At 35.9% G+C, this 15,440-nt stretch overlaps 1 protein-coding gene across 2 annotated transcripts in view; it reads right to left on the bottom strand.

Moving 5' to 3' along the window:
* NCAM2 (neural cell adhesion molecule 2) overlaps positions 1-15,440 on the bottom strand; it is a 459,908-nt gene that overhangs the window by 108,359 nt on the left and 336,109 nt on the right. For both annotated transcript variants that reach the window (XM_040980862.1, XM_040980863.1), the window contains one exon: positions 14,552-14,702. In XM_040980862.1, coding sequence (XP_040836796.1) covers positions 14,552-14,702 — 151 coding nt within the window. The remainder of the gene's footprint in view (positions 1-14,551; positions 14,703-15,440) is intronic.

Raw genomic sequence — 15,440 nt, 5'->3', positions numbered from 1 at the left:
CTATTCCTTATATTCGATTGAAGAGAGCTTGATGATCATGTATGTTGGTGAAGATCGCTTTTGATCAAGCCTGTTGGGAGTTCTGTGCTCCTCCTTGATCTTGTTTCCCAATTTCTCCACATTAGGGAAATTTTCCCTTATTATTTCATTAAATATATTTGTAAAACCAGTTTCTCTTTCTGCACCTTCAGGGACTCCCATAACTCTTACATTAGGCCTCTTAATAGTGTCTTTCAATTCTTGAATACTTTTTTTGGCCTGATCCAGCTCTGCTTCCAGCTTTTTGCTTGCTTCCCCCTGGTGACAAGAAATATCTTCTAATCCAGAGATTCTTTCTTTTGCTTGCTTCATTCTATTTTGGAGACTCCCCACTGTACTTTAAATTTGCTCTATTGTGTTCTTAATTTCTGATACATCAACCTTGATTTACTTTCTTGCTGCTATTGCTTGTGTAAAATATTCCTTAAATTCTTTGAACTCTTGTATGTGCTTCTCATTGTTGATCAGAAGCTTTACAATGAGTTTTCTGAATTCTGTGTCCCTTGTTTTCTTGATGTCTTCCTCAGTTAGCTCTGAGGTTGGCATAGGGTTTTGCTCCTTTACAGGGGAGTTTTCGATAATATTCATTGTGCCTGTGTGTTGTCTTCTTTTGCTCTTGGTCATTGTACTAGTTAGCAGATTCTTCTCCTTGGGGAAGGTTTCCAAGCTGTGTCACCCACAGGTCTACAGTTCGATCTTACTTATTGCCGTTGGTACCCAGCTCTTCGCTTGCAGCCACTTGTGCCACTCCCTCCAGCAACTTCCAGGTCTGGGTTCTTATATTAGATTTCCAGCATGTTCTCCACAGAACCAGCTCCTGGCTCACCAGTCTCCACCTCCTGTGATATTGTGCTGAGGTTGCACTGTTGTCTCTGCAACCGTTCTTCCACTTTTATTTGGAGTAGGTCCCAGGATTAGGGAGACACCAGGTGTCCTATATAGCTAGTTTGTTGGTGGTGCTGATCTTGCTGAAACCTGTTGGCCATTAGTTCTGGTGCCACATGAACCCATACGATGCCACAGTATTTCCTGTGGGAACAGTGCAATCCACTGAGCTCAGTGAGTTATTGCAAGCTCAGCACAATGCACAGTTCACTGCTGTGCCCTGCAGTCCTAAAACTTTTGCCACAGTGTATAAAATGACGTGCCAATATCGAGAGTTCTTGATCTGCTGGCTGTCAGGTCTGAGGGCTACCCAGACCTGTCTTGGGTGGAACCTGTAGAATCCCACGTTACTGCAGCTCACTGAGTCAGAAATGAGTTCACAGACCAGCAGGACGGACAGTTCTTCATCTAGGTTCACCTCCCAAGCTGGTTGCTGGTGGAGTTCTGACTGCTGGTGGAGTTCAGATCGCCATTAGCTGAATGCTGCTGGAGTATCAGTCACTTCAACACCACACCATTGGTTCTGCTGCTTTCCTGTGTCTGTCAGTCTCCAGGTACCCTTCTACTGTTGTTCTGTCCTCTCGTATTTCCTGAAATGTGTCCTCTCTGCTTCGTCCTGATTAAACGTTTCTCTGCCTGTTTATGTGTTCTTACCCTATTCCACCATCTTGATTTCCCCCCATGCTGGTAACTTTTAAATGAAAGATTTAATCTGAGTCATTGACATAAAAGTTGTTTACATATTATCATTATCTGCTTATTTACCTGCTACTTAATTCACCCTAAAATCTTTCTCTTTTGTGATTGTTTCCTCATCACAACAATAAGAAAATATAGTTCTTTGTTTTTTTATTATTACATGGTTACTTATTAATATATGGAGAACCGATTCCCTGAAGTTCATACACATACTGGTCCAAGAATATGACACCTTTATTTTTTTGAAAATTTTTTCCTTACAGTCAATCTAGAAATTAATACATTTTGTGACCCAAATAATTGATAAGACACAGAAGCCAAAAGGTAATCAATTTGTAGATTACAAAGGAACATTACATTGTTTTCTATTTTCAGATATATTAAATTATTTAAATATTTACCTATTTATTTCAAATACATTATTATGTATGCATTTCCATATTAATACATTTTGATAGTCAATTACATAAGACTTATTTAAATGAAAAAAAAACTTCTATCTTAAAGAGCTTAGGCAATTTTTCCCAAAGCAATTTGCATGTTTTTGTAGGCCATCACCTCAGCATAGCAATCATATATATGTATACATACTATACAGATTTATTTTTTGAAAGGCCATTAAAAAGAGCAAGTGGGGCAGGGAAAAGGCAAAGATATTCTTTGTGCTGCTTCACTCCCCAGTGTCCCAAATGTGGACACTGAGTCAGGCAAAGTAAAGTGCCAGGAGGTGTAATCTAACTTTCTGTGCGATCCCAGGTACCTGAGAAAGGAGATGGATTGGAAGTGGAGAAGCTGGGACCTGCAGTACCAGAATCAGACATATCTGTTGGTGTCCCAGATGCTCCACTGCCAGGAATCTAGTTCCCTGCTAATGGCCTGGGAAAATGAACAGAGAATTGCCCAAATGTGTGGGTCTCTACCAGCCATGTCAGAGATCTGGATGCAGCCGCTGCCACCTGGCTCCGGGCTTCTGCCTCGCCAAACCCTAATTCTGGCAGCCATCTGGGGTGTGAGCAAGCAGGCTGAATATCCTCCATCCTTCAGTCTCTTCCTGTCCCTCTATAACTCTTTAATTATATAAAACCTTTAAGAAATCTTTACAACATCTGTAATATTCTATCAAATGTCTTCAAAGAAGGGGCAGGAGAACATATTCCTTGAATGTTACCTATATGCTTGATCCTTAGTCATTTATTTAAACCCAGTCATAGTAATGATTAAAACTAGATAGCACTTTTCTGATATAGTAGGCTTTATGACAAAGTAATTTTACTAAAGTAACTATTTCAATAGTGTGTATTTGCAGCTATAGTTAGATTTTTAATCAATCTGATAAATCTATTTTATAACATATTTTCTAAGAAGCAAAAAGCAGTTTTAACCTTTAATTCTATACATTTATATACAAAAGTAAATATTTTAATTTTCATTCTAAAACACTTACAAGGAATGTAAAATGTGCCAAGTACTCTTCTGGGTTCTTATTATCTAAAGCTGAATAAGTCAAACAAAAATACATGGCTCAATGGGCAAGCAAAAATGCCAGCAAACAAAATATAGTGGAATAATACATAATATAAAAGTGCAATAGGACAAATTAATCAGCTATTTCCATAGCAATAATTCATGACAAAAACAGAAATTACTGAATTTTAGAGAAGACATTTTTGATAGTGATGTAATAGTATAATCATTATTTACATATATCAAAACATATTTAATGCACAAATTTATAGAATGAATACATATGTGAAGATATACACATGTATAGCTAACTATACTGCAGTGGAAGAATACAGTTAAAATGGCAAATTTTAATTACTTATGTATTTATCTACTTTAAGTATTTTTTCATGATATAGTTAATGGGCACAGGACTCTTCCTTTCCACCTCTCAATTCCATATCCGTATTTCCCCCATATTAATCCAAGAGCATTCAGGAACAGTCACAAGTCCATCCTTCTCCTGTTTGTTTCATGACATTATTGGTAGAGTCCAACATCCTGTTGTCAAATAAGCAGTGATATCACCTTGAATATGCTCGTAGTTTCAACTCAGAATTGCAACCTGCAAAACCCTACAAGATAAATACCTGTCCTATTATAGTAAGCTAAATTAAGACACTCACTCATTGCCCCAATCAGGACTGGAAAACCCAGGAAAAGGCCTTCATTGCCAAAGAAGTACAATGATCTATGACAAGATGGAGTATTTATAAGCATGCATTAAGAAGCTGTGGTAAATCTAACAGTAATAAAAATGTCTATTGTTATTATTTTTCATATCTGAGCTTATTTTTGTAAATATTTATTTTTACTGCAAAGGCAGATAGAGAAGAGGAGAGACAGAGAGGAAGATCTTTCGTCCAATGATTCACTCCACTAGTGGCTGCAACAACTGGAGTTGAGCCGAACCAAAGCCAGGAGCCAGGAGTGTCTTCTGGGTCTCCCACATGGGTGCAAGATCCCAAGGCTTTGGAGTCATCCTTGACTGCTTTCCGAGGCCACAAGCAGGGAGCTGGATAGGAAGCTGGGAAGCTGGGATTAGCCCCTGCACTCATATGGGATCCAGGCACCTACAAGGCAAGGACTTTAGCCACTAGACCCAAGTTTATTTTCTTGAGGATTAAGAATCTCAACTGAACTTGAACTGTGGTTACTCAGCAAGGTGGAGGAATCCACCATGGGGGGAGGGTTGTGGGAGAGGTGGGGGGAATCCCAGTGCCTATAAAACTGTATCACATAATTAAAAAAAAAAAGAATTTCTTAAGATTTCCATGATCAAATCTCTAAAAGATATTTTAAAAGCAAGATTCTATCTCATTTTAAAAGTGTCTTTCTAGGGTATGTATTCAGCCTAGCAGTTACCATGCGTCCAGTGCAAATCAGCATACCCGGGATGGATATTTGGCTCAAGATCCTGACTCCAGTTTCCTCGTAATACAAACTCTGGGAAGTAGCACTGATGGTTCAGGTGAGTGGGTTACTGTTACCTTCATGAAAGACCCGGACAGAGTGTCTCCGTTCTGATGTCCACTTCAGCCCACTTCAGCCCAGCCCTGGCAGTTGGGGGAGTTTCAGCAGTGCATGGGAAGATCCTCTATTTCTAGTTTTCCCTCTATAGTCTCGCTCCCTCTGCCTCTGTTTTTCAAATAAAACATACACACACAGAGCTTGTGTTTATGCTATTTCAAAGATTTAAAAATCTCACAAATGTAGATTAATTGATGCCATCTAAGGATTTGAGATGGGACATTTTTAAGTGGGATGTCATGTAAAGTTCAGATTTTAATAATGTAATTGAGCAACATAAGACTTTTCACCTTTCTTTTTGAAGGTTCTATTATTTTTATCTTCTGGATTGCTAGCAATATTTTGCAACTTTCTTAGTTGCCCTTCTGGAAATGTCCATAGGGAATATAAAATGAAAGAGTTACAAACAGTAGAACAATTTTATGTTTGTAAAACGGGTCATTTTATTTGAAGCTCATTGGCTTAAATATATTACAGTGAATATCATATTTAAAATCATAATTGTTTACCCAATACTATGTCAATTAATTCCATAATGTTGTATATTGATACTGAGGTTTTGTTGGGGCTTTTAACTGATCGGATCTTTACTCTGTTAGCCCTATCTTCAGACTAGAGAAGGTCTCCCCAAGAGGCCACTGAACTTATCTGGACAATAAGACGCTGGACTTTATGCTAGATATGAGTTTGCAAGGAACGAATCTCAACTGATCTTGAACTGTGGTTATGCAACAAGGTGGAGGAATCCACCATGGGGGGAGGAGTATGGGAGGGGTGGGGGGAATCCCCAGTGCCTATAAAACTGTGTCACATAATACAATGTTAACAACAATAAAAAAAAAATTCTCTGTAAAGAACAATGAAAATTTTCAGATGAAAAAAAAACAAAAAAAAATAAAATCATAACAAGATTTTATCCCAATAGAAAATATATGTCTATTATGAACAATGATTTTTTTCTAATTTTAAATTTATACTGAATAAAATTGTCTTTAGATAATAGTCATGTCCATGTCTTTTCTACCATTTTTACTCATGTAGAAATTCCCCCTAATAGAAAATATAGACGGAATGTAAACCTTGAATAAAAGATTGACTTAGCAAACGGCCACTGATTATGTGGAATTCATGTAGTATGGAAGTAATAGGAATATATGTGATAACACTTGCCATTATTCCCCTAATTTTAGAATCTGTGCTGTATTGCTAGTTGCATATTTTACACTGCAAGAGAAAATGGATATACAAATTACTAGTACATCTACCAAGAACTAAAAACAGGTGAAGTAAGTTCAAACAAAAAAAATAGTGTAAATAAAAGAATTAAACATTATTTAACAGGCATTGTTACTAAGTAGCTGTTAAATGAAATTTATCAAGTAAAATAATTAAGCCTATTTAATAGTTAATATGTAATGAATACCTACTCACAAAACGTAATGACATTCTAACTGTGATCAAACGTACAATGTAATCGGTGCTTATTACATTAAAACACGTATCACGTGCCTTTTATCGCCTTTGTTTTATAAATTGGAACTTTAGTTCAACGTCTGCTTCTTACTAAGGTAACACCCTTGAAATGCTGAAAATGAATTGGCAGGATGCCAAGAAATCTACTTAAGCTGAAATACAAAAGAGTTGATTTAAAAAAAAAATAATCTTCTAAAACCTTAAGTTTTGTGCTATTATAGTTAATAAAGCTGGTATTAAATTATAACTGGTTTAATTTTTTTATGCTCTTAGCTACATTATACTGCAGGCTCTTGATTCAGAAGGTAACATTAGCTTTGCTTTTTAATCTTATTTATGATGTATCAATTTTTGTAATATCCTTCTCTTCACTGTTTTGCCCATGAATAATAATATTATTTAAAGTATTCTGAAGTACATTTCTTTATGGCTGTAACTTCTTGTGGCCTTTCAAGTAAGGTATCAAGATGTTTATTATTAGCATCATTCGTATTTTTTGGTAAATAAATGTCTCATATATTACATACAATCTTTCATGACCAAGAGTATGCTTGTTAGACATATTCTGTATCCACCATGATCAGTTGGCTGTGACTGCTTTTTCACCTTGTTCATGTGAGAACAAACCTTAAATAAGGATGGTATGAAGATATGATTTTTTTAAAAACTTAAATTTTAACAAATAATTATTGCTTTACAAGGAAGACAACTGATTAAAAAGAGCAGGCTCGAGTCACAATTTCCTAATCCAACTAATCATTTGACCCAATAATAAAAATATACTAAGTGCAAACACATATTTATCTAATTTAAATAGCACAAATTGAATTTTAGAAAGTAATTTCATTACTTTCTACTTATGCATAATTCAGTTTTTCACAAACATACAATTCATCATAAGTAAATCTTCCATCATCATGTTCATCTTTGTAAGATACTAATTTAAGTATTCCTATTTTACAAATAAATTATATTTTCTTAGATTATAGCAAATCTGTGTACAAACAATAGTGAAGAGACTAATATATAAGCAACTAAATGTGACACTGAATTTTAAAGTTGATTCTTATTAATGAATTCCAAAAAGACTAAAATAACATTTTATCTAATATGTGGAGGTAATATAGAACACAAAAATGTATAGGAATGATAGTAGTATTTTGTGCCAGAGTTGTTTTATTCCATGTTCATATTCCTGTGGATCTTAACTGATCCTGCTTTTTAAAAGATTTATTTATTTTTTATTGCAAAGTCAGATATACAGAGAGGAGGAGAGACAGAGAGGAAGATCTTCCGTCTAATGATTCACTCCTCAAATGACCGCAACAGTCAGGGCTGAGCCCATCTAAAGGTAGGAGCCAGAGACTTCTAGGTCGCCCATGCGGGTGCAGGATCCCAAGGCTTTAGGTAGTCCTCCACTGCTTTCCCAGGCCATAAGCCAAGAACTGGATGGGAAGCAAGGCTGGCCAGGATTAGAACTGGAGCCCATACGGAATCCTGGCGCATTCAAAGCATAAATTTTAACAGCGAGGCCACCATGCTGGACCCAATTCTCTCTGTTTTTTTTTTTTCTTTTCTTAATTTGTTGAATTTTGTGGTTAATAGAGAATTAAATGAGAGCGAGAGAGAGGAAGAAAGAGATTTGGGGACCAGCATGATACCAGGTTAATTCTCCAATGTGTTTTGCCAGCATCACTTATAAGCACTAGGTCATGTTCCAGCTGATCAGTTTATAATCTAGCTTGCTGCCTATGGCCTAGGAAGGCAGCAAACGATTGCCCAAATGCTTGAGACCCTGTACCTGCATAGGAGACCCAGAAGGAGCTCCTGGAATCTGGCTTCAGATAAGCTCAATTCAGGCTTTTGCATCCATCTGATGCAAAAGTGAACCAGCAGATGGAAGATCTTTGTTTTGCCTTCTCTCTGAAAATCTGTGTTTCCAATAAAAATTTATTTGTATATATAAACAAAATTCTTGGAGCTAGTGTTTTGGTAAACCTAAAACCTGAACCCACTGGGAAGACCTAGGAGGCATCTGCATCCAGCATTTTGTCTAGCCCTGCCTTGGACAACGGTACTATTTATAGAGTGAACCAGTACATGGAAGATCAATTGGTTTATTTTCCCTGCTTCCTTCCTTTCTTTTCCTTCCTTGCTTCCTTCCTTTCTCTTCCTTCCTTCCTTCCTTCCCTCCTGTCTTATTCTCTCTACTCTCTCCCTCTCTTTCTCTCACCCCCTCTCAGTTTCGATTTAAAATTTAGAATTTTTTCCTAAAAAAGTTAGCACTAAACTCAGCATAGCTTCCAAGAAGAATAAAGTTGTACATAGCTACATTTTTTAAAATGCATAAATGAAAATTTAGAAAATTGCAAACAGGACTTCTGAGAGATAACTGATACGAAAATAATAAGCTATCCCTTCCTAAAAATTTGAAGTTTTAAAATTTGGTTTATAGGTTATTAAAAAGAAAAATTAAAAAATGAGACAGGAAAACACATTATAAATATCACAGAGTCAAACTAGAATTAACTTTAGTTTATGATTTTTTGTTTAAAATGAATTAAAAATAAAATATAACACATTTCTGTATGTATCATGGCAGTGAAAGCCCTTCTTGTTATATGTCCAAAGTTAATGATAGCTTAAAATTATGGAAATGGCAAAAATAAATGTAAAATATCAACTGATAATTCTGTAGAGGAAACAAAATTGGGCAGAATATGGAAAGGACCAAAAGGTCACTTCTAGTTCTCTGTTTAAATTTTCTCTCAGATTTTCCCCAACAAGCAGACATCAAGGAGCTTTAGGGTGATCCTGACAACTAACATGTTTCCAGAAGGACACCGTCATCATGGAAGAGGTCACTATATGTGGAAGAGAGGGAAGATCGTCTCAGCAGAGAAGAAAATGCCAGCTTTCTGTGTATAGAACAGTGGAAATCTCAGCGTTAGCCTAAGCTTTACATGAACAAGACAGACATACCTATTATAGGAAATAATGTGAGACTACAGCTGAAAGTGGAGCCACCCCTCGCAGAGGAAATGCTGAACCTAGCAACAATTACTGGCCAAAAGCAATTCTCCAGATGCTTACCAAAACACCTAGAATCTGCACAACACAATATTTCCAATGTGTAGGATGCAATCCAACATTTCTTAACATTCAATGAACCAGAGAAATGCAATCAGCTCTGAAAGAAAAAGACAACTAACAGATGCAAATACTAAAATGACCCAGATGTTAAATCTATCATTTATGTTTGGGAGCAACCATTTGAACAGCTTTACCCATGCTTGAGGAGGTAAAGGAAACCATATAAAAGATGAATTAAAACATTGAGACTGTCAGCAAAGTAACAAGAAGTTTAAAGCAAAACAAAACTGCAATGAAAGAATTTTTAAAATAAATAGTGAGAATTAAATATCCACTGTACTGGATTAATGCCTGGCGCGCACACACACACACACATACACACACACACACACATCTCAAACTATCAGTTAACTTAAAAATAAACCAATAGGAATTGTGCAAAGTAAATATTAGTGAGAAGATTAATGGAGCTCAATTATGCCTCATAAGTCTATCAGGTCCATTCTAAAAGTATAATGTGTTTCGGGCCTGGCGTGGTGGCGCAAGTGGTTAAGGTCCTTGCCTAGCACGCCCAGGATCACATATGGGCGCCAGTTCTAATCCCGGCAGCCCCGCTTCCCTTCCAGCTCCCTGCCTGTGGCCCGGGAAAGCAGTGGAGGACGGCCCAGAGCTTTGGGACTCTGCACCCGCGTGGGAGACCCAGAATAGGCTCCTGGCTTCGGATCGGCATAGCATCGACCGTTGCGCTCACTTGGGGAGTGAATCATTGGACAGAAGATCTTCCTCTCTGTCTCTCCTCTCTGTATATCCGCCTTTCCAATCAAAAAGTAATGAAAATAAATCTTTAAAAAATAAAAAAAATAAATAAAAGTATAATGTGTTTCAGTCCCAGCAATGAGAAACAGATTGAAAAAGGAAAACAATATTCAAACAGAATGTCCCCCCATATACTCAAGTATTTTGACAAATTTAAAAGGAAAGATTTAAGGATAATATACTTGTATACCTCAAACAGGAATGAATGGAAATTATACCTCAATATGTCCTAATAAAACTCATAAGGACAAAGAAAACAGTTTTAAAGAGAATATCAGGATAATTTTCATGTTGTTATAGAGCCCAAATCACTGTCACATACCCAGCCATTCATTTAGACAGTAATCATGGGCTATATAAATACATGTATCTGATATGTATATATCAAACCTAATTAATTTTATAATTTTAAACAATTATCCATTTTAACTAATTACATTTCAATAAAACACAAAATATAGAATGCTTATTTTCAATACTTCATGTTAACATTTTATAAAAGATCAAAGTTGTAAGTTCAGATAACTTAATTCCTCATAACAGTGGGAAAGTATGTAATTATTCAGGTAAAGCAAATTTAATTGCTAAGCAATTGATAGTTACTGGCAAAATGTTATTGCTTCAAACATAAGACTTTCAGGTGGGGACCCCAGAGCAGAGCAGGGGGACAGGAAGTGGCTTGTATCTCAACCCTGAAGACTCCTGAATCCTCACCAAGGACTATCAGCACCAGCACCAAGTACTACATCCCAACTACCAAGGATACCACGGGGAATTGGAGTGTCCTCGGAGGCCAAGAACTCTGAGGTCATCCACTCCCGCTTGAATCTACCACATGGGATGGAAGAAGTCCAAATCTTCCCTTGCAGGATCCAAGAGCATCAGAACAACAGCCAAGATCCCTGAGCGGTCTGCAGAAACAGAAGTAAACTTCCTTCAGGAATAGGGAGAGGAGCTTTCTCTGGTCCTCGCTTGGTTCCAACTTTGGGTTCACACCCTCTTTGGCAATGACCATCAGGATCGCTCCAGAAACCCCTCAAAACAAATAACCAACCAACCAAACAAAAAATCTAGAATAGATAGAGAACAAGGAAAGCCTAGAATCAGACAGAAAATGGTCAGTGGCAACTCACTTATATCTTACTAGGTGGCACACAAAGATTAGTTACTCCTCACTAGGACATGGAAGGTTTCTCTGCACACCCCTCCTAAAACTGTTCTGCACCTAAACTGCTGACATATGTCTTGTTAGAGTTATAAGCCAGTATAGACTACCTGAAAAAAAAAAGCCAGGTTCAGCAAAATTATGCTTCAACACTATAAAAAGCTAAATACTACAATGAAAATAGTCACGAGACAGCTGAATAGTAATCCACAGCCATTTTAAGGTGTATAGAACCCAGTTGTATATAAATTAAAATAGAAATGTCAATGAAGAAGTTACAGGATGTGGTTACTCAGTACTATGTCCACTAATTCCATAACATTATAAATTGTTGCTGGTGCTATGTTGGGGCTTTTAATTGATCGGGATGATACTATGCCGGCTCTATCTTCAGACCAAAAATGGTCTCCTCAAGAAGCCGTTGAACTTATCTGGGCAATAAGACACTGGACACTATGCTTGGTAGATGCTTGCAACGAAAGAATCTCAACTGAACTTGAACTGTGGCAATGCAGCAAGGTGGAGGAATCCACCATGGAGGGAGGGTTAGGAGAGGGGTGGGGGGAATCCCAGGACCTATAAAACTGTGTCACATAATGCGATGTAATTAATGAAGAAAAAAAAAAAAAGACTTTCATTTTCAAGGCTGCCAAAACCCTGTTGTTTCTAAAACAAGCTATTTTCAAAATTTATTCCCGAGTCGGATCCTAATGAACACGGGGTAACAATACTCTCAGAAATGTCCAGACCATTCTGTAAGCATACTCTTGTAAAATTAGATATTTTATTCTCAAAAAGTAGGAAAAAAACTATTTTACTTCATTTACCTCAGAATAATTAAGCAAAAAAGACAATCAGCATCTAAAACACTAATGTGATCAAAAGCATCCACTGTTTGTTAGAAATCAGTCCTTGAAAACTAGAGATCCTCAGTACTTTTTGCATTAACTTGTCCTTTTAAAAGATCACAAAAACAACAATCCATCTTCAACATACAAGCATTCATATATCCCATTATTTTCTACTAGCCCAAATCAATAAAGTTCTGTTGTTATATGATAGCATGTCCCATTACTTTGTTTCTTCATCTATCACGTTGACATTGAAATATTCATTGAGATTATATTTCCATCTTGTAGAACCTTGTGTAGTAATAAAAAAGGATCTGCGTTTCATATTTGTGTCTGCTATCTTGTAGTATAAAATATAATTTATAATATGGAGCTAATATGGTTTTTTGGATTATTTTCAATGAGGTTCTCAGCATAAACACACAGAAATCATACAACTTATTATTCTTGTTTGTTTCATATCAACTCTTAGGTAAATACACTTTAGGAAATTTGTAAGTTGCTTATATCTGACACATATAGATATGCTAGATTTAAAAATATGTTTAAATGTTTCAATGTGAAGAAGCCCAGTAGTCTCTTTCATCTCCCCTTTATTTTATAATTTAGGAACAAGAAGTCCCTGAATTACAGCTGATAATACTCATTAGCCCTGATCCTAACACTGCAAGAGTAGCTAGCACTATTATAGTAATAGCATTTTACATGGGATTCACTGTACCTTACTGTGTTTTGGGATTATTTTCTTCTGGTTTTTAGAAATCCATATATATAACATCACCTATATATTAAAATACAGAACAACAGAAAGATAAAGAGATGTTGACATCCCAAATGCAGGCAGCAGCTGCGAATGGACAAAACAGAAATCAGGAGCCTGAAGCTCCTTCTGAGTCTCTCCTGTGGGTGACAGACGCCCAGGTAGTTCAGTCATTACCTGTTGCATCCAAGTGTGTGCATCAGCAGGAAGTTGGATCAGCCACCAGTACTTTCAACACTGAAACTAGACACTGTGATACGTATGTATGATGAACCTGGCTGGGCCACCATAACTGTCTTAGTTCCACTTTTCTACCCAACGCTAGAAATTCAGTAATGCTCTGGGAAAGACATTTTAGTGAATTCACCAAAACCTAGGCCACGGCACTCAAAAGGGGCTTTCGCTTCATGTTTGTTCTTCCTAGTATAGTCTTCAGCTCTAGTACAATTTTCAAACTTCTTCCTATGAATTCGGAGTTAACACAGCTTAATATTCACATACATGTATTAAACTTCCTTTTCAAAAATTAAATACAAATACATATTTATAAAAATATATAAAATAAATGTATAAATAATATAAATCCATGTAAAACAAGCTTTTTATTTTTCTTTTTAAAAATGAAACTTAAAAGAGTTAAACATTGTTTCATTAAGAGACTATATGACCTAGTACCTTCCATTGAACCATGGGAAAAGGCAGGACTTTTCTAAGAATTTTTCTATCCAGATAATTGGATACTTTCTAACAGAAGGCATACCTTGTCTCTCTTAAGTGATTCTTCATTTACATTCACATTAAAGGAAGCAGAACACTGAAGTAAAACTTGGTTGACATATACAATTTTTAGTTTAAAGTCACTTAGAACCTAACTTTCTGGGAAGCTACTGAATAATAAACAAAATCAATAATCGTTGACCACCTTTTTCAATTTTTATGTTTTTTATGAATTTCTTGGAAAGCGCAATCAGCAACTAAATTACCATTGATTTTTTTTTTATCCTATAGACAAAATTGTCTGAGAGGCATTATCAAGAAATAACACATCTTGCTGTACAGTTCCTTACATTTATCCTATCAATATTACTGAATGAGAAATTCTCCTATATTTTGCCAACAAAAGACTTTCATACATTCCTGCTAAAAGTAAGCTGTCTTTTTTTAGCATCAGATATAGCCTTGACTCATTAATGTTCATTGGGAATGATGTTAAATTACCTTTTTAAATATAATGATTTTTCTCTTTCAGAATAAGCACAAAAATTATGATAAAACTACTATTGATGTATTTCACTAAATTCAAAAATATTGTTTCATATATTATGAGGAGGTAAAGCAACTTGACCACACCATTTGAATAGGAAATGTGAACGGGCACAGCGCATACAACACATATACAACACATTATACCACATCTAATACTTAAAAAATAAAAGTCTAAAAACAGGGTGGGCAAGAACTGATAAATCATACAATATTGTGGTTGGTATTAAGTGTTTCAAAGAAAGAAGCACCATTTTCATGACACACAGCATCATGCTTAAGATACTGAAATGTGAAATGCTCCTTAGTATCCACTAGATGTCTCTAATAACTGAGTTTTAATAGCTTAACAATCCTTGAAAAGTTGCACTTGAAATGCCAAAATATAAACTACAAGTATTCCCCCCCCCGAAAACGCTGTTTTAAGACAGCTAAACTTGCTTTAATAAGCATATAAATTAAAACAAGACTTACATTCAATATCAAGATACATGCTTTTCTGGTGCCCTCCAATTCTGCTGGCAGCTTCGCAGTCATATCTGCCTGAGTCTGACAGATTCACCTCCTTGATATGCAATGATGAGCTCCCATGTTGACCTCTGACCTCAATACGGCCGTCTGGGCTCTGTTACATCAATGTTAAAAAGAAACATTTTAAGCTTGTTTTTGCCAACGTTATGACCAAACATGATATTTATAATATGCACATATAAGCGAAAACACACTCATTTGCATTTTTACTGAAGTAATAATACTTCCGTATTTTTAATTTACTGTTTTTAACTTACCCATTTTATCTACCAATTTCCTTACAAAAGCAAGGACATGTAGTAAAAACCTTTCACCAGAGCTGACACCATTTCATGTAATATAATCTCTGTCTTTATATATATTTACACTTCTCTTATTATTAATTATTCACACTTATAGGACGCAATGTGACAAATCAGTGTATATGTATACCATGTATTAATGAAATCAGGTAATCTTTGCCTTTTAAAACTTGGATTTTCTAAATGGAAGAATATTTTTTGGCTCCCAATTACATTCCTTGTGATTAGGAAAGAAAAATATTGTTTAGCCCATTTGAATTTACTCTTGAAATTATATTCCTGAAAACCTTTGGCTTTGCTATCTGCCCTTGGATGAACTGTATAAATAGTGATGACAGATAACGTCAGCAAGAAATATTCTCAATTGTTATGCTTGAATGAAGATAGTACCTTTGAATAGAAGCATAATTTTGAAAATCTAATCACAGAAAATTATTAGAAACATAGCTATCCCCATCTAAGTTGTTCTTGGGAAATCAATGGATACAATTGTAAAGAGAGTAATAACTCCAGGAATGTTTGCTCAAATA

This window comes from Ochotona curzoniae, unplaced genomic scaffold (genome assembly GCF_017591425.1).
Source record: "Ochotona curzoniae isolate NIBS_2020 unplaced genomic scaffold, NIBS_Ocur_1.0 contig_3498, whole genome shotgun sequence".
In the NCBI taxonomy this organism is placed as follows: domain Eukaryota; kingdom Metazoa; phylum Chordata; class Mammalia; order Lagomorpha; family Ochotonidae; genus Ochotona; species Ochotona curzoniae.
Note: the sequence above shows the minus strand (reverse complement) of the source record. Positions and strands in the feature narration are given on the sequence as shown.